At 39.7% G+C, this 19534-nt stretch overlaps 2 protein-coding genes across 4 annotated transcripts; one reads left to right on the forward strand and one right to left on the reverse strand.

The window, feature by feature from the left end:
• Positions 1–810: 810 nt before the first annotated feature.
• CFAP68 (cilia and flagella associated protein 68) lies at positions 811–14677 on the reverse strand. Of its 3 annotated transcripts, none has more exons than XM_004324737.4 (4): positions 14004–14677; positions 11749–11979; positions 11143–11209; positions 811–10705 (listed from the first exon to the last, which is right to left on the reverse strand). In XM_004324737.4, exons 1-4 carry the CDS (start codon positions 14043–14045, stop codon positions 10536–10538), a joined length of 510 nt encoding a protein of 169 aa, XP_004324785.1. In that variant the 5' UTR covers positions 14046–14677; the 3' UTR covers positions 811–10535. The 3 variants fall into 3 exon arrangements, with proteins under 3 accessions (XP_004324785.1, XP_073664320.1, XP_019797459.1); XM_073808219.1 differs by lacking the exon at positions 14004–14677 and adding an exon at positions 12773–13988; XM_019941900.3 differs by lacking the exon at positions 11143–11209.
• Positions 14650–19440, forward strand: FDXACB1 (ferredoxin-fold anticodon binding domain containing 1). The gene is made up of 5 exons (XM_004324736.4): positions 14650–14866; positions 15101–15257; positions 16120–16323; positions 16486–16644; positions 17393–19440. Exons 1-5 carry the CDS (start codon positions 14695–14697, stop codon positions 18573–18575), a joined length of 1875 nt encoding a protein of 624 aa, XP_004324784.1. The 5' UTR covers positions 14650–14694; the 3' UTR covers positions 18576–19440.
• Positions 19441–19534: the final 94 nt, after the last annotated feature.

The raw sequence follows: 19534 nt of genomic DNA on the forward strand, positions 1-19534 counted from the left end.
GGACAGGTGATTATCACAATAGGACAAGTGATTATCTCCAAACAAGCCTCTCAGGTGTAGTCCCTTAATTAGCCGGTAACACCTATTAAAACTAAGACTGGGGAATATACAATCCATTGACCCACAATTTAAAAAGTTTAACTTTTGTTTTTTATTTATTTTTAAATATTTATTTATTTAAGCCACTCTGGGTCTTAGTTGTGGCATGTGGGGTCTTTAGTTGCAGCATGTGGGCTCTTAGTTGTGGCATGCATGTGGGATCTGGTTCCCCAACCGGAATCGGAACACTGGCCCCCTGCATTGGGAGTGTGGATTTTTACCCACTGGACCACCAGGGAAGTCCCTTATTTTTTTTATTTTTTAAATTTTATTGAAGTATAGTTGACTTATTATACAATGTTGTGTTAATTTCTGCTCTTCAGCAAAGTGACTCAGTTATCCACATGTATATATATATATTTTCATATTCTTTTCCATTTTGGTTCATCACAGGATATTGAATATAGTTCCCTGTGCTATATGGTAGAACCTTGTTGTTTATCCATCCTGTATATAGTAGTTTGTATCTGCTAATCCCAAACTCCCAATCCTTGCCTCCCCATCCCCCACCCACAGGCAACCACAAGTCTGTTTTCTGTGTCTATGTGTCTGTTTCTGTTTCGTAGGTATGTTCATTTGTGTCATATTTTAGTTTAGTTTTTTTTTTTTTGGCCGCACCACGCGGCATGTAGGATCTTAGTTCCCCGACCAGGGATCAAACCTGCACCCCCTGCATTGGAAGCATGGAGTCTTAACCACTGGACAACCAGCAAAGTCTCTTTTCATTATTTATTTATTTATTGGTGTGTCATATTTCAGATTCCACATATAAGTGGTATCATATGATATTTGTCTTTAAAAGGTTTAAGAATTACAGTGAATAACAACAGATCAATAAGTGATCATATTATTTAGCTTAAACAAAGACATACTGCTCTACAAAAACACCTCTATTTCACTTTTGTGAGTCTAGACAAACTTCTGTTTCAATTAATGAAAAATAGCCCTGGTATAAATGTTTAGAGACAACTCTTATTTTTCCTGCACCCTCTTCCAGCTGATTTCTGATTTCTCACAAGGACTCTTTCCTTCACAAAACCTACAATTTGGGGATTGGCCATGCTTTTAAAATATGACACATGAAACAACTGTCGAAAGTTTTTATGTTGTAGGGGTGTGGAGCTAGGACAATATACATTGCAAATCTATACAGGTTCAAAATGTTTTATCTTAAAAAACAACTTCCTAATAGTCTGAAATGCTGTGATCTAGCCAGAAGTCAGATGTCTCTAAACTTAGAGCCAATTTTTATGGCTGTGTAGCAGACGTTGTTGGCTGCCTAAGTAACCTATTTACCACCTTCAGTCTTGCCAACAGCACCCCAGATTGGTTTAGGTATCCACCATATTCTTTCTCCCAAGCTCCAGCCAGAGTTGGTCTAAATCAATCACGGAAATTCCCTTCCTTCTGTAGGGATTAGTCTTGAAAGGGCTACAACCCAATTATGATCAATGAGACAGGAAGGAAATTCGCTATAGATGCTTCTTGAAAAGCTTTTTACCTTTAAAAAGACTTGCCAAAAAAGAGACAGGGAGGGAGGGAAGAGGGAGAGGGAGAGAGACAGTGAGAAAGAGAGAGACAGAGACAGAGAGAGAGATTGATTTTTTTTCTTCCTCTGCATGTTGGAGCATGAGAATGTGATACTCAGATTGCTGTAGGCATCTGGAAATCATGAGGGAGCATCCATGATATACTGATGATGGCTGAGCAAGAAGATGGTAAGACTCCGAGACCTTGATGGGTCATTGAACTGCTTAACTGGTCACCTTTAGAGCTTCCTTACTTCACAATGTCTTATTGCATCTCGTTTTTGTTTAATCTTTTTTGATGAGGGTTTTATGTTACTGGTATGCAAAAACACCTTAACTGACTGAGGCTGAATTAAGTAGTGTAAAAAACTGAAGAATGCCCTGGAAACCATGTGTCAGCTTTAATCATTTTAGTGAATTACCAGATTTCTCAAGCAGACATAATCTTAATGATTTGATCTTAAATGAATCACACTTTGTCTATTAGAGTATGATATTTATGTTTTTGACAAATTTGTTCAGAATGTGCAGGGTCACCTTTTTTGTTTATTATTACCATCCCCAAGTTAGACTAGTTTTTTGTTGTTATTCTTTTCCAGATCACATGCTTTGCTATAGCTATTTGTTCACTGCTATTAGTATAGGACTTTTCTAGTCTAGCATATTTGAGGGATTTTTCTTTAGCTTTATAGCTAGCTCTTCCATAATTCTACTTCATTCCCTACGTCTGAATTATGCCAGAAGTTTGTTGAGGCAATTCTAATTAGCATTTATTGTTTTTTTAATATGAGTTAACATTTATTAAGCACTTACTATTAGGTATGCACTGTGCTAAGAAGCGCTTTACCTTTTTTAAACTATCTTTTTTTAAAGAAGAAATCTGGGAAATGTGTGTAGAGTACATACATATAATTTCAATAAGATGTAACATTTAGAAACCAAATGGATGTTTTGCCTAATGGTTTGGGAATGATACATATTTTCATGCTTAGAAAAATGCTATTCTATTTAATACCTCACATTTTATTTGAATATTGCACTGGATTTGATCTTTGCTTTGAAGATTTACAATGACTATTTTTTTGATGTATATATATTTTAATTAATTTATTTCTTTTTATTTTTTTGACTGCATTGGGTCTTCATTGCTGTGCATGGGCTTTCTCTAGTTGTGGCGAACGGGGGCTACTCTTCGTTGCGGTGCACGGACTTCTCATTGCAGTGGCTTCTCTTGCTGCGGAGCATGGGCTGTAGGCGCGTGGGCTTCAGCAGTTGTGGCTCGTGGGCTCTAGAGCACGGGCTCAGTAACTGTGGCGCATGGGCTTAGCTGCTCCGCAGCATGTGGGATCTTCCCGGACCAGGGCTCGAACCTGTGTCCCCTGCATTGGCCGGCGGATTCTTAACCACTGCGCCACCAGGGAAGTCCCTTACAATGACTATTCATTCAAGAATTATTTGAGTGCCTACCATGTGCTGGCTACAAAAATAAGACATGCTTTCTTGCCCTAACACAATTAAAAATTGAGCAGAAGAACAGGCAAGTAAAAAGACGTAGATTTCAAGTTTCTACGATGTCCACTCAAAATGTCTGTTATGGGGACCCTTAAGAGGATTACCTACTCTGGACATAGAAGGAATCCTGGAGATGGTTACCCCTGACCAAATTTTTTAACAGCTTTATTGAGATATCATTCATTACTATACTATTTACCCATTGAAAGTGTACAATTTAATGGTTTTATTTATATTCACAGAGTTGTACATCCATCACCAAAGTCAATTTTAGGACATTTCATTAGCCAAGATGCTAACTTATGCCCATTAGTTATCACCCTCCAATGCCCACCCCTCAGCCCTAGGCAACCTCTAGTCTACATTCTGTCTCTATGTATTTGCCTATTTTGGACATTTCATATAAGTGGAATCATACAGTACGTGGCCCTATGTGACTAGCTTCTTTCACATAGCAGAATGTTTTAAAGTATCCGCCATATGGTTGCATGTATCAGTACTTCACTCCTTTCTATTGCCAAATAATATTTCTTTACATGGATCTACTGCCTTTTATTTACCCATTCATCAATTGATGGACATTTGAGTTACTTCCACTTTTTGTCTATTATGAATAATGCTGCTATGAACATTCATGTACTAGTTTTTGTGTGGACATGTTTTCATTTCTCTTGAGTATATATCTAGGAGTGGAATTGCTGGATTATATGGTAACTTTCCATCTAGCCTTTTGAGGTACTGTCTGACTATTTTCCAAGGCAGCTACCCATTTTTAAAAATTAATTTATTTTATTTTTATTTATTTTTGGCTGTGTTGGGTCTTTGTTGCCATGCACGGGCCTTCTCTAGTTGTGGCCAGGGGGGGCCACTCTTCATTGCAGTGCCCAGACTTCACTGCAGTGGCTTCTCTTGTTGAGGAGCACGGGCTCTAGGTGTGCGGGCTTCAGTAGTTGTGGCTCGCAGGCTCTAGAGTGCAAGCTCAGCAGCTGTGGTGCACGGGCTCAGCTGCTCCACAGCATGTGGGATCTTCTCGGACCAGGGCTCGAACCCATGTCCCTTGCATTGGCAGGCAGATTCTTAACCACTGCGCCACCAGGGAAGCCCAGCTGCCCATTTAAAATTCTCACCAGCAGTGTATGAGGGTTCCAACCTCTCAATATCTTCACCAACAGTTATAATTATTTATCTTTTTGGTTATAGACATCCTAGTGGGTGTCTGACTGAATTCTTAATGGTTTATAGGACTTAGCAAGGTTAAGAGGGAAGAAAATGCATCTAGAAGGCGGAACAGCATGAAGTGCCCAGGCAGGTATTGATATTTATGTTTGGTTGGAGCACTAGATATATGAGAGGGAATGTGGGAGATGAGGAATAAGAGTCAGAAAGTAGAGAAAACTCTGCTAAGGAGTTTGAAATTTATTTTGAAGGCTATAAAAGCCAGTGAAAGATTTTAACCAAGAGAGTAGCATGATCCACTCTGCATTTTTAGACTTAATCTGGGAGCAATATAGTGATTGATAAATACAGACCAAAATGGAAAATAGAGACATCAACCAAAAGGGTAAGAGCGAGAAATAATGGGAAAGTGGAATATGGCAAAGGCGATAGAGATGTAACAAAGAGGGACATAATCAAGACATAATGTGGAGATAGAATTTCTAGGGCTTGGTATCTGTTTTAATGGGAAGGATGAGAAAAGGGGATTCAAAATAATTCCTTGCTTTCTGTTTTTGACAACTGTGTGAATTTATTATGCAATATGTAATATTAAAAATAAGAAAGAGTGGTTAAGACACATAAAAGAAAACTATGGAATTCACCAAGATATGAAATATATAAGATGGACAAATTTGAGACTGAAGATTATGAACTCAGTTGTAGGTATCAGGAAATTACCTCAACCATATATGAAAAACCCACAGCTAACATCATACTCAGTGGTGAAGATTGAAAGCCTTTCCTCTAAGACTAGGATCAAGACAGGGATGTCCACTTTTACCACTTCTATTCAATATATTATTGCAAGTTCTAGCCAGAGCAATTAGGCAAGAAAAAGAAAAGCACCCAAGTTGGAAAGAAACAAGTAAAACTATTTCTATTTACAAAAGACATGATCTTACATATAGAAAACCCTAAAGATTTCGCCAAAAATATAAATTAGAACTAATAAACAAGCTCAGCAACATTGCAGGATATAAAACCAACAAACACACAAAAATTAGTTGCATTTCTATACATAACAATGAATAATCCAAAAAGGAAATTAAGAAAACAATTCCATTTACAATAGCATCAGGAAGAATAAAATATTCGAGGAATAGTCGAGGAATAACCTCGACTAAGGAGGCAAAAAACTTGTACACTAAAAACTATAAGACATTGCTAAAATAAATTAAAGAAGACATAAATGGAAAGACATCTATGTGCATGGATTGGAAAACTTAATATTGTTAAGATACCAATACTAGCTAAAGTGATCTACAGATTCAAAGCAATTCTTATCAAAATTCCAATAATGTTTTTTGCAGAGATAGAAAATTCCACCCTAAAATTCGCATGGAATCTCAAAGGGGCCTGAATTAGCCAAAACCGTCTTGAAAAAGAGGAAAAAATTTGGAAGATTCACACTTCCTGATTTCAGAACTTATTACAAAAGTACAATAATCAAAAAATATATACAATAATCAAAAAAGTGTGGTACTGGCATAAAGGCAGACATAGACCAAGGAATAGAATAGAGAGTCCAGAAATAATCTCTTGCATATATAGTCAAATGATTATTGACAAAGGCACCAAGACCATTCAATGCGGAAAGGACAGTCTTTTCCCATGGTGCTGGGAAAACTGGATATCCACATGCAAAAGAATGAAATTAGACCCTTACCTTATATAATATACAAAAATTAACTCAAAAAGGATCAAACACCTAATCATAAGAGCTAAAAGAAGAAAACATAGAGACAAAGCTTCACAACATTGATTTTAGCAATGATTATTGGATATGACACCAAAAGTTTAGGCAATAAAAGAAAAAATAGATAAATTGGACTTCATCAAAACTGAAAACTTTTGTGCATCAAAGGACACTATCAAGAGAGTGAAAGGACAACCTACAGAATGAGAGAAAATATTTGCAAATCATAGAGTATCTGATTAGGGATTAGTATCCAGAATATATAAAGATATATAAAGAACATGTACAACTCAACAACAAAAAAGCAAACAGCGCAATTCAAAAAGGAGCAAAGGACTTGAATATACATTTCTCCAAAGACAACATACAAATAACTGATAAGCACATGAAAAGATGCTCAAGATCACTAGCCATTAGGAAAATACAAATCAAAACCACAGCGGGATACCATTTTACACCCACTAAGATGGCTATTATAAAATGAAAACAAACAAACAAAACACCAGAAAATAAGTGTTGGTAAAGATGTGGAGAAATTGGAACCCTTGTGCATTACTGGTAGGAATGTAAAAAAGTGCAGCCACTATGGAAAACTGGCATTTCCAAACTGTTAAACAGAATTACCATATGATCCGGCAATTCCACTTCTGGGTATATACCCAAAAGAATTGAAAGCAGGGATTCAAACAAATATTTGTGCACCAATGTTCAGAGCAGCATTATTCACACTAGCCAAAAGGTGAAAACAACCCAAGTGTCTATTAACAAATGAATAGAGAAGCAAAATGTGGTATTATACATACAATGGAGTATGACTTAGTCTTAAAAAGGATACATGCTGTAACATGGATGAACCTTGAAAACATGCTGAGCGAAATAAGCTAGAGACAAAAAGAAAAATATTGTATTATTCCACTCATATGAGGTACTTATAATAGGCAAATTCATGGAGACAGAAAATAGAGGTTACCATGGACAAGAGAAGAGGGGAATGAGGAATTATTGCTTAATTGGTACAGAGAATCAGTTTGTGATGATGAAAAAGTTCTGGAAACGGATAGTGGTGATGGTTGCACAACATTATGAATGTATTTAATGCTACTGAATTGTATACTTAAAAACAGTTAAGAGTTTCCCTGGTGGCGCAGTGGTTGAGAGTCCACCTGCCGATGCAGGGGACACAGGTTCGTGCCCCAGTCCGGGAAGATCCCACATGCCGTGGAGCAGCTGGGCCCGTGAGCCATGGCCACTGAGCCTGCGCATCCGGAGCCTGTGCTCCGCAACGGGAGAGGCCACAGCGGTGAGAGGCCTGAGTAATGCAAAAAAAAAAAACCCAAAACAAAACAAAACAAAGTTAAAACATTTTTTAAAATTTATTTTTTATTTATTTTTGGCTGCATTGAGTCTTCATTGCTGCAGGTGGGCTTTCTCTAGTTGCAGCGAGCTGGGGCTACCCTTCGTTACAGTGCGTGGGCCTCTCATTGCGGTGGCTTCTCTTGCTGTGGAGAACGGGCTCTAGGTGCTCACCTAGAGCTGTATTGGGCCACAGTTGTGGCACACAGCCTCAGCAGTTGTGGCTCATGGGCTTAGTTGCTCCGTGGCATGTGGGATCTTCCTGGGCCAGAGCTTGAACCCGAGTCCCCTGCATTGGCAGGTGGATTCTTAACCACTGCACCACCAGGGGAGTCCCAAAATGGTACATTTTATGTTATGTATATTTTATCACAATAAAAGATATGCTGAATCAGGCGCCTGGACTTTAGACTATACTACAAAGCTACAGTAATCAAGACAGTATGGTACAGGCACAAAAACAGAAATATAGTTCAATGGAACAGGAGAGAAAGCCCAGAGATAAACCCATGCACATATGGTCACCTTATCTTTGATAAAGGAGGCAAGAATATACAATGGAGTAAAGACAGCCTCTTCAATAAGTGGTGCTGGGAAAACTGGACAGCTACATGTAAAAGAATGAAATTAAAACACTCCCTAACACCATACACAAAAATAAACTCAAAATGGATTAAAGACCTAAATGTAAGGCCAGGCACTATAAAACTCTTAGAGGAAGACATACGCAGAACACTCTCTGACATACATCACAGCAAGATCCTTTTTGACCCACCTCCTAGAGAAATGGAAATTAAAAAAAAAAGGGACCTAATGAAACTTAAAAGCTTTTGCACAGCAAAGGAAACCATAAACAACACGAAAAGACAACCCTAAGAATGGGAGAAAATATTTGCAAATGAAGCAACTGACAAAGGATTAATCTCCAAAATTTACAAGCAGCTCATGCAGCTCAATATCAAAAAAAAAAAACAACCCAATCCAAAAATGGGTAGAAGACCTAAATAGACATTTCTCCAATGAAGATATACAGATTGCCAACAAACACATGAAAGGATGCTCGACATCACTAATCATTAGAGCAATGCAAATCAAAACTACAATGAGGTATCACCTCACACCAGTCAGAATGGCCATCATCAAAAAATCTACAAACAAGAAATGCTGGAGAGGGTGTGGAGAAAAGGGAACCCTCTTGCACTGTTGGTGGGAATGTAAATTGATATAGCCACTATGGAGAACAGTATGGAGGTTCCTTAAAAAACTAAAAATAGAACTACCATATGACCCAGCAATCCCACTACTGGGCATATACCCTGAGAAAATCATAATTCAAAAAGAGTCACGTACCAAAATGTTCATTGCAGCTCTATTTACAATAGCCCAGAGATGGAAACAAGCTAAGTGTCCATCATCGGATGAATGGATAAAGAAGATGTGGCATATATATACAATGGAATATTACTCAGCCATAAAAAGAAACGAAATTGAGCTATTTGTAATGAGGTGGATAGACTTAGAGTCTGTCATACAGAGTGAAGTAAGTCAGAAAGATAGAGACAAATACCATATGCTAACACATATATATGGAATTTAAGAAAAAAAATGTCATGAAGAGCCTAGGGGTAAGACAGGAATAAAGACCCAGACCTACTAGAGAATGGACTTGAGGATATGGGGAGGGGGAAGGGTAAGCTGTGACAAAGCGAGAGAGAGGCATGGACATATATACCCTACCAAACGTAAGGTAGATAGCTAGTGGGAAGCAGCCGCATAGCACAGGGAGATCAGCTCGGTGCTTTGTGACCGCCTGGAGGGGTGGGATGGGGGGGGAGGGAGGGAGACGCAAGCGGGAAGAGATATGGGAACATATGTATATATATAACTGATTCGTTTTGTTGTGAAGCTGAAACTAACATACCATTGTAAAGCAATTATACTCCAATAAAGATGTTAAAATGAAAAACAAAAATGGCTTTGAAGAGCAGTGAAGAAAGTATGGTCTTTTTAATAACTAATATGGGGACAACTGGATAGCCATACAGAAAAAAAATAAAACTTTGTCAGTACCTAACATCATATATAACATAATTCCATATTTATACCCGTAACATAAAATAATGAAGGTTTGGGAGGTAATATATGGGAGATATCTCTCAAATATTATATTGTTATCTTAAACAGGAGAGCAAAAAAATTGGAAAATACTGATGTTTAGCCATGTTAAGACTATTGTCTCCCAGTGTTCACCAACCCTAAACTATTCACAACATTTTCTCAATCGCTGCCAGTTCCCCACAATGCAAGACCCATCTTAAAGCAGCTGAGTCATCCCAAATTCCTAAAAATACCCTACCCTAACATCACCCTTTTCAATCATTATGAAGACTGTGTCAAGTTGAGGTTCTTCCTTGCCAAAGGCTTAATAAATAACTCTGTTTTGTTTGATCAAGTTTTCTTAGGTGACTTTTGTGGGGGAGTAAAAAATGGACAGTCCTTATCTTTTTTAGATATAAACTGAACTATTTATAGATGAAATGATATAATTTCTGAGAAAAATTTAAAAATAGAGAAAGTAGATAGGGATAGATAAGATTGGTTATAACCATTGTTGAAGGTGGGTAATGGTACATGGGAGTTCTTTATACCATTCTGTCTACTTTTGTATGTTTTAAATCTTCTATAATAATAAACAGTTATTTTTCTTTTTCTAGTCCTTAAGAGGGGATATATTCATTAAGGTCACAGTAAATGTAAACTATCTGACCATGACTACCAGGCTCACATCTAGAAAGCATCTAGCCAAATGTATCCTAAGTCATGATGGATTCTGCAGTTCCGCCCCTGATGGAAGGCAGGGAAAAGCAGAGTGGCTGTAGATTTGAGAGAAATAATTCTTTTTAATGCCTTCCTACAACACCCATAATGTAGACCTAAGAGTAGAAATAATTAACTTAAATTTGACATTTAAATTTTGGTTTAAAAAAAAGGAATAGAGAATATTTTTTTGTGCTTTATTTATTCAGAGAGTAAGATTGTGCTACAGTCAGCTAAATTCTTAGTTGTTCTTAGAATGTGCTCCTTCCTACACTCTACACTGGAAAAATGAACCTTATTCTTTCTTAGCATCATGGACTCTGAAATTGGCAGTTATTAGGATTCCACACACACACAGAGTGATGCTCAATGTGAGGCTCTGAATAGCTACTCATGTAAGTTGACTTTTCTGTGCATTTGTATGGAGGAGGAACCAGCTCAGGTTGATGTCCTGGGAACCAGTGAGGCTCTCGCTTAAACCCTGAGGGAAGAGAAAAGAGGAGTCTTAGTAACCAATCTCATTCTTATTTCTGAGGGAATAGACAGTGAGGGAATAGACAGTGAATCATGTCAAAATTGAGAAAACAGAGAAATCATTCACTCATTCATTCATTTATTCACTCATTCAATTTACTTTTATTTGTGTTCCTTCTATGTTCCAAGCATTTAGTTAGGTCCTGAGAATATAAGAATTAAAAAGAATAGTCCAGGGCTTCCCTGGTGGCGCAGTGGTTGAGAGTCCACCTGCCGATGCAGGGGACACGGGTTCGTGCCCCGGTCCGGGAAGATCCCACATGCCGCGGAGCAGCTAGGCCTGTGAACCATGGCCGCTGAGCCTGTGCTCCGCAACGGGACAGGCCACAACAGTGAGAGACCCGTGTATTGAAAAAAAAAAAAAAAAAAAGATAGTCCACCTACTATGGGTTGAAGGTGGTATTTTTTTGTTGTAGCTTGTATCATATGTCGTTTCAAAATAGTGTCCAAACTGCAAAGAAAAAGTAGTAGATTAAAAATACAGAGTCTATAACCAATACTGGGAAATACAGGATACAATGACATGAATTCTAACAGGCTGTGTCATATTTTAGATTGACTATAAGTCTATATGTCATTAGCCTATATCCTACTAATGTTCACATCCTTTGTTGGTTTGTTTGTTTAGGAGATTTAAGGGAAAGATGCAGATAAACAACAAGTCTAGGTAGGCAGGGACCAGGGAAGAAGCTACCCTGAGTCAGAAGACATTATATATATATATATTTCTGTAGATTGATGAAGTCCAAAGAGAAGCAAGAGAAAAAGCATGCTACCCATCCTTTCATTACCTTACAATACTATAATGGTCAACTTGATAGTAAAGTGGGATAGGCATTCCAGCTGAGGACTGTTGCCCTTTCCCAACCACTCAATGAACAGAAGTCTGAGAGATCTCAGCATTGGAAGTTATCAGATTCCTGACTCTCAAATGGTCATTGGTATTTCCTTTTCTAACAGAAGGAAACAAAGAAGAGAAAGTTCGATTACCTGGGAAGGCAAGGGTTTGGGCTGCACGATATGCTTTAGGTCATATCTCTCCTGGTTCCAGTTGCCCATGAGGGTACGGTTTGAATAGGCATCTTCATTAGTGGTACATCTCCATCCATACTGGAAAAACTTGGACATATCATTCCAATCTGTCCATACTTCAGCATGGCCATCTGCATTAACGAGGCTGCCACAGTGTGGGTTTGTAAGGAATGAGATGAGGAACTCTCTCTGGGAAAAGGCAGGAATAGAAAAGCTTGTTGCACAAACCAGAGAGGAGAAAAGGCCTCCCTTTCTCTTCCTTCGCCAAGCATAACATAACACCTTCTAAGAATCTAGGCTTTCCTCCCAGTTTAATTGTTGTGGTTCAGTTTCTTTCTCTCCAAGTTCATGAATCCTTTGACCTGCCCTCTCAATCAGCAGTAGTAGGTGACTATATAGATTAAATGTCCCCCCCCCCCGGTAAAAGACAGGAGAACTTCAGTACCCCCAATACTATATGGAGAACTAGAAAATGTTCTGGTAATTTTGAGATGTAGGAATTTAAGGACTAAGAGTATTGCTATCGTCAAAGGGAACAGGAAGAAATGAGAGTTGGATAACTAGATAATACAATAAATGATCAATAAATGACAGTTTCCTTCCCTCTGGGCCCAGATCAAATGTCACTTCTCAGGATGTGCCATTCCCTTTTCATGATGCCTTCCCTCAAGTTAACTTCTCTTTCACTTGTCTCACACAGAACTTTATGTTCACATCTTTATATATTTATAAATTTATACCATATGTTAGAGTTCTTCAAGGAAGTGTGGAATCTCCTACACTGATCCCTTGAGGACAGGATCTGTGTCTTTTTCATTACCGTATCCTCTCCTTCTGTTTACCCTCCTAATCAATAGTACTTGGCACATACCAGATGACCAATGTCTGAATTTCAATTTTTTGTAAGTAATCAGAAGCCTAACCATGTTTACTTTTGGTTAAAAGATGAGTCTGGTCCCTTGGTTTAGGAGCAAGACAATACCTCCCCTGAAGCTGAGTAATTTGAAGTTGAGGAGCTTGTGTTGTCTGAAGATTTTATAGTAGAGTGACAGAAAACCTTACTCTGCCGTTCCATGTTCTTTAAAGGAAGAGATGTTACCAAACCTGGCCCTCCCAGTTCTCCAAGCAAAGAAAGAATATAGATCACCCAGATCACCAGATGGCCATGATTTGGGAGTCACCACCCACCCACTTTTCCACAGGTAGAGACAAAGCCAACACTGTAGGTTTAAAGGTAACTGCTCTCACACCATGTGCCTTTGTGAAGAAAGATGCACACACTGATGTCAACAAACAGCATGATGACTAAAGAGTACCTGGTCCTACAAAGCCCAACAGACCAAGTACTCAGACTGCAAACCAAGATGACACCGTCCCTGGGGCTGTAAGGACAGACATCACCACCCACTCAGTTGTCCAAGTCTGAAACCTGGGGCTTATCCTAGACTCTGATTTCTCTTTCAACTCCCTACATCCATTCTCAATCACTAGGTCTTGTTGATTTTTGAATCAGTCCACTACCCTCCATCTCCACTGCCAAGTTCCAGTTCAGATCACTATCAGCCTTAGTTTCCATTACTGCAGTAGCCTTCTCTCTGACCTCCTTGCCATCCGCCTTTTTCTCCTCCTATCATTTCTCCATAGGAAAGCAGAATTTTTGAAAATGAAAATCTAATTGTGTCATCTTCCTATTTAAAATTTTTCACTGGCTGGCCACTGTTTTCAGAGCAAGGTTCAAGGTTGTTAAAATGTCATATGACCTGGTCCCTGCTTAACTTTTCCGTCTCATCTGTTACCCACTCTCCCTCAAAGTACATTTCAGCCAAACTCAGCTGTTGTGTTTTTCCATCATGCTTGTGCATGTATTGTTCCTTCTGCCTCTTCACTCCTCTTGACTCAGGTAAGGTGTACTTTCCTCCCTTTAGCTTTCAACCCAGGTGCACTTCATCCAGGGAATCTTTCCACTTCACCCCCAAACTTGGTAAGGTTCCCCTCTGTGTGCTCCCACAGCACCCTGAATTACTCCATTCATAGCACTGCATCCCACTAAATCAGAATTGCCTCTTTTGCTGTGCATCCTCCACCAGACTACAAGCTTGGTGAAATCACAGGCCACATCTTGTTCCTCCATATATCTAACTGCTCTCACAGGCCTGGCACATAACAGACACTCAACATTTCTTGCATGAATAAAAGGTAGGAAATAGAAGCACCTGGAGAAATTCCGAACAGCAGTAACAATGGGTTGCAGTCATTTCGGATGAGATGAAGGCTGTTAGAAAATCCTCTGTGTCAGGATGCAGGACACAGCCCAACCTCTTCTTGGCCTCAGCCCGGCCCTGCTTCCTTCACTCAGAACTCGCCTCACCTTCGACCTGTCCCTCGGCACTAGTGACTGCTTGTGACCTCATATAGGTGTGATGAAGTCGCTCAGGGCTCAAAGGCATCTTTTTTTTTTTTTTTTTCGGTACGCGAGCCTCTCACTGTTGTGGCCTCTCCCGTTGCGGAGCACAGGCTCCGGACGGGCAGGCTCAGCGTCCATGGCTCTCGGGCCCAGCCGCTCCGCGGCATGTGGAATCTTCCCGGACCGGGGCACGAACCCGTGTCCCCTGCATCGGCAGGCGGACTCTCAACCACTGCGCCACCAGTGAAGCCCAAAGGCATCTATTTTAACACTTCCGATAGGGTGAGGGAGTGAGGGAACGGGGCGGTCGGGGTATCGCTTTTGCACTCAGGGATATTTTCCTCCTCGGATGTTGCTGCACCAGACTGTCAAGACAACCGGGCGCTCTAGAGCGTCATCAACCAGCGACGGGTGAAGAGGTGGGGCCGCAAGAAACCGGCGAAGGAAGTGACGTAAAAAGGAGCGCCTCCGAGAACGCGAGCTGGGAGCACGTTGAGGCCATGGCCCCTCGGCGCCTCCTGTTGGTTGGGGAGGGGAATTTCTCCTTCGCCGCCGCTCTGAGCGAGACCCTGGATCCGAGCACCAGTATAACTGCCACCTGTCTCCAGCGCCCGGCCGACTTGGCCCGGGATCCGCTGGCCCGGGAGAATCTGCAGCGCCTGCGCGAGCGAGGTAGCGAGGCCCACCCCTCCGTGAAGCCCCGCCCAGCTGTGGCACCGCCCAAAGTGGAAAGGGTGGGCACGTGGGGATTCAAGGAATCTGGGGGTTGCTCTTGGTCTTTACGTGGACATTTACAGAGAGCCTGCTGTGTGCCTAGACCTGGGTTGTTTTGCATGGTTCAGGTTACGGAGGGGTTTTCTCTCGTTCCAGGTCTTAAGACATCTTTCTGTCTATATTTCGTTCCAGGTACCGAGGTACGCTTTGGTGTGGACTGCACCCAGCTGGTAGATGCCTTTGAACTGCAAGACAGAGAGTTTGATCGAATTTATTTTAACTTTCCGCACTGTGGACGCAAAGCTGGAGTAGCTAAGAACAGGGAACTGCTTGCCAAGTTTTTCCAGAGGTGAGCACTCAGAAGTGAAATGTTTAAGAGGTACATTACATAGTTACTGCGCTCAAACATGGTAGTCTGGGAAATATGGCGTACAAGAGAATATAATGCTCCAAAGGAACCCACAATCTAGTTGGAAAGGCAAACATTTAACCTTAATGCTAAATAAAAGTACTCATAATGTACTGTTCGTTCGGCAAAGGGAGGATCATCTATTTTTGATAATGGGAAATGATGGTAGTATAGTCTAATTTAGGAGCCAGACTGCCTGCATTCAAATCCCCACCCACCACTTAATAGTTTTGTGATTTTGGGGATTAAGTTTACTTGATCCTTACTTGCTTTTGCTTCCTCATCCATAAACTGAAGATATTAACAGTAACTACCTCATAAAATTATTGTGAACGCAAAACAGTGCTTTATACTATTATACAATAACACATGATACTAATGGAGGTCTCTTTGGCTCATAGTTGTCATGAAACTTTTCACAGAGGCAGTATTTTAAGTTAACAGGCAGGAGGGGAGTGAAAAGAACAACTTTCTAAGTGGGGAAGAACAGCCTGATCGCTGAATCACATATAGGAACTTTGCAGACATTGACTTTTCAATGAGATATAGATGTACAATACAAAAACAACGTTGGATAACTCTGTTGTCAGCCACTAGTATCAGTTATGAGTTGAACATTGAATTTAAATTTTTGTTTACTTCCAGCTACTTTTTTTTGCATGTTTGAAGTCTAATAGACCTTTGCAAATAGATATGATTTGATTTTAACTATTTAACAGCCAAACCATATATATACAGCTAACTCCTATGGTAACTTGTACTTGTTTCTGATAAACGGCTGGTGTTTCCCTACCCCCGTTAGCTGTGCAGATGTTCTTGCAGAGGAAGGAGAAGTCCATGTGGCATTGTGTAGAGGACAAGGTGGGACTCCTGCTGATAAGCCCATGAGAGAATGGCACAACAGTTGGCAAGTGGTTGCTATGGCAGCTCTAGGGGGATTCATTTTAAGTGATGTGCATCCCTTCAGCTGTGAGGCTGTGCCAGGGTACAAGTGCACTGGATATAGGTAAGTAATAACAGAGTTCTAAGCCTTTTCCATCTCTCTCACTAATGATAAAAAAAAATCTCAGAGACATACTTTTTCCTTGTCTATTTCTTGATTCAGTCTCTAGAAATACTTGCTTTCTTTAATAATGACAGTCTTAATAATTGCTGTCTATTTTGCCAGGAGTCAAGATAAGTCCTTTCATGTAGAAGGTGCTTTGAACCATATCTTTACCCGGAGCTTACCCTATGAAGGTTTGCAACCAAGAATTTCCAGGATCAAACTGGGTGACCAGTGGTTTTCTTTTCTAGAACCAGAAGTACTTGTAGGAAAGCTGAACAGGTAACCTGATTTTACCAGAAATCACTTCTATCTCTAGTTGTATCCTGATTGGCTTGATAATCAGGCAACCATACATTGAATGGATGCCACATTAATTGTTAATGATGTCATGCTGTGAATACTTGTCAGTCTGGCCTGCACAAGTCTCTTTAGAATTAAAAATTGTCATATTTTCTGCAAATATCATATGATATCACTTATATGTGGAATCTAAAAAAAGGGGTGCAAATGAACTTATCTACAAAACAGAAATAGAGTTACAGATGTAGAAAACAAACTTATGGTTACCAGGGGATAAGGTGGGGTGATAAATTGGGAGATTGGGATTGACATATCCACACTACTATATATAAAATAGATAACTAATAAGGACCTACTGTATAGCACAGGGAACTCTACTCAACACTCTGTAATGGCCTATACGGGAAAAGAATCTAAAAAAGAGTGGATATATGTATATGTATAACTGATTCACTTTGCTGTACACCTGAAACTAATACAACATTTTAAATCAACTGTACTCTAATAAATTTTTTTTTTAAATTGTCGTATTTTCTGGTTTATTGTAGGCTGTCAGAGTTCTGAAACACATATCTCTCTTTATGGTAGATGATTTCTTTGTTTCCTTTCCAGATCAACTTAAGGATAATTCTTTTCTATACAGCTATTTGTGCTTTTAATTCTAGCTACGTTATAATTATTAATAATTTTAAGTTAAAAAAGTTTATTTTTGTGTGTGTTTAAACAGGGGTTTCCTAGAAGCACCTTCATATCATCCTATCAAAACCATAAATGAGAAACTCATTGCTGAATTGGGGAAAGCTTTCCCTCTAAAAAGGCTGAAGTGTGCTTCCCCTTTGCTGCCACAGGGAGACACCAGTGTTCTCACTTCCTGCCACTGTGACATCCTATCATCTGCCTTTTGGATTAGTCTCCATGAAGATAACTCAAATTTTGAGTCCCTCACTGGTGGGACAACAGAAGACATGGAGGATTTTCTAGTGTCATTTTCAGAACTCAGCCTTCCCAAGAACCCTAGAAGAGACAGTAAGGAAGAAGCTCAGGAAGGAACGTATAGCCAGGCCAAGGTCTGCCTTAGACCTTCTCTTCTAGTTCATGTTCAGGCTCTAATCCAAGCACCAGACTTCCTCCCAGGTTCTCTGTACATCCTCAGTGGACCTGTCTTTCAGAAGTGCCGCATCTCACCTTTCACAATGCCAGCATTTCATGAGACTTTGTTTATCCTTGGATTTAATAAAAATCTGAAGGATGACTGTCTTCAGTCACTACTGGATCATCTGAAGGGCATTCTAGATAGCCTTCTGACCCAGACATTGCTCAAGGGCTCTAAGCTGGGCAGTTCAGTGGAATTTGTCTTTCAGCCACCTGGGGAAGATTATATGATTACTGTGAAGTCTCAAAATTTTGGCCCAGATTGTGTGAAGGATTTGATTATTGGGTCTGTTACCACATCTGCTACAAGCATCATACACAAAGACCAGTGTTTTGTGTGTGTGTCTATGAACTTGGACCTATTAGCCATGCTTGTCTGGGGTATCTCTGATTGGAGAATGTTGTGGACCTTTGATAATCGTTTCCTGAAGAATTTTGCCCCTGGGAAAATAGAACCCTTTAAAAGCTATTCCCTATATCCTCCATACTATGTGCATGATATTAGTTTTTGGTTAGATACAAAGAAAAGATTTGATGAAGTAGAGTTTCACACTGTGGCCCGAGCAGTGTCACAGGACACTGTCATATCCATACAATTCCTTAGTCGTTTTCAGCATCCAAAGACGGAACAGGTCAGCCTCTGCTATAGATTGACCTACCAGACCTGTGACAAGGCCCTTACCCAGCAGCAGGTAGCATCAATGCAGTCCCAGCTAAGGAAGGAGATTCAACAACGACTACATGTGATACCTAGGTAGTTTAGTAAATTCATCTCTACATAGTGATCCTCACAGGTGTGGATGAAAAAGACCAATTTGTAACCTGTAGTTCTTTCCAGACTTTTTTTTTTTTTAATCTTTTACTTTGTGACTATAGCTACTGATGGTTGACTTTAAACATATCTGTGACTCGATCACTTAAAGTTTACAGACTATAATGTGAGTGGTGACCTTTGGAGTTGTGCAATATTTTGTTCGTGAGTAATGACTAGGAAAACAAACAAAACAGCATCTTATACACTAGATGCTGTAATGCTGAAGCAGTAGAATTTGAGTGTCTCGTCAAATATATTTATAAATATATTTTCCGAATTGTCAATTCCTCTTTCCTTAACTCTATCATATCATCTCTGTAAATCATTGAGAATAGTTTTTAGAGTCAGACAGACCGGCATTTATTACCTTGGGTAAAAGTTGCAAGTGTCCCGTATTATTGGTATCGTCATCATGTTTATTCTGTGGTTGACTGCTGTTAAAGTCATGGAACTAAGTAAGTGTCTCACTTAGAGCTCACACCTAGGTCTGTCTGACTCAAAAGCCCCTGTTCTTTCTGCCACTTTGTTACTTTACTTTTCCTTCCATAGTTTTTTCAACAGTAATCTCTGAACTGTGATTAACTTTACACTTTTCCCCCCTAGGTTTTGGGACTTCTGTTGTAAGCATCTCTAAGGGACTTTGGGAGATTGGCTCAGCCCAGGACTCTGCAGAATGGGGTGCTATAATGTGCATTAATGTATGTTCCTGTTAATTAATAGTTAGGCTCCACCAATTGGAGCTATATTGTAAACTCTGTGAAAGAAATAACTGTCTTATTAATTCCTTTAAAAAATTTTTTTTAATTGAAGTATAGTTGATTTAATATGTTGTCTATTTATTCTTGCATTTGGAGAAGAGCATGTGGAAAGGCAAGAATTGAAGTAAAGAAACAAATTAGGAGG

The sequence above is a fragment of the Tursiops truncatus genome, chromosome 8, assembly GCF_011762595.2.
Source record: "Tursiops truncatus isolate mTurTru1 chromosome 8, mTurTru1.mat.Y, whole genome shotgun sequence".
In the NCBI taxonomy this organism is placed as follows: Eukaryota; Metazoa; Chordata; class Mammalia; order Artiodactyla; family Delphinidae; genus Tursiops; species Tursiops truncatus.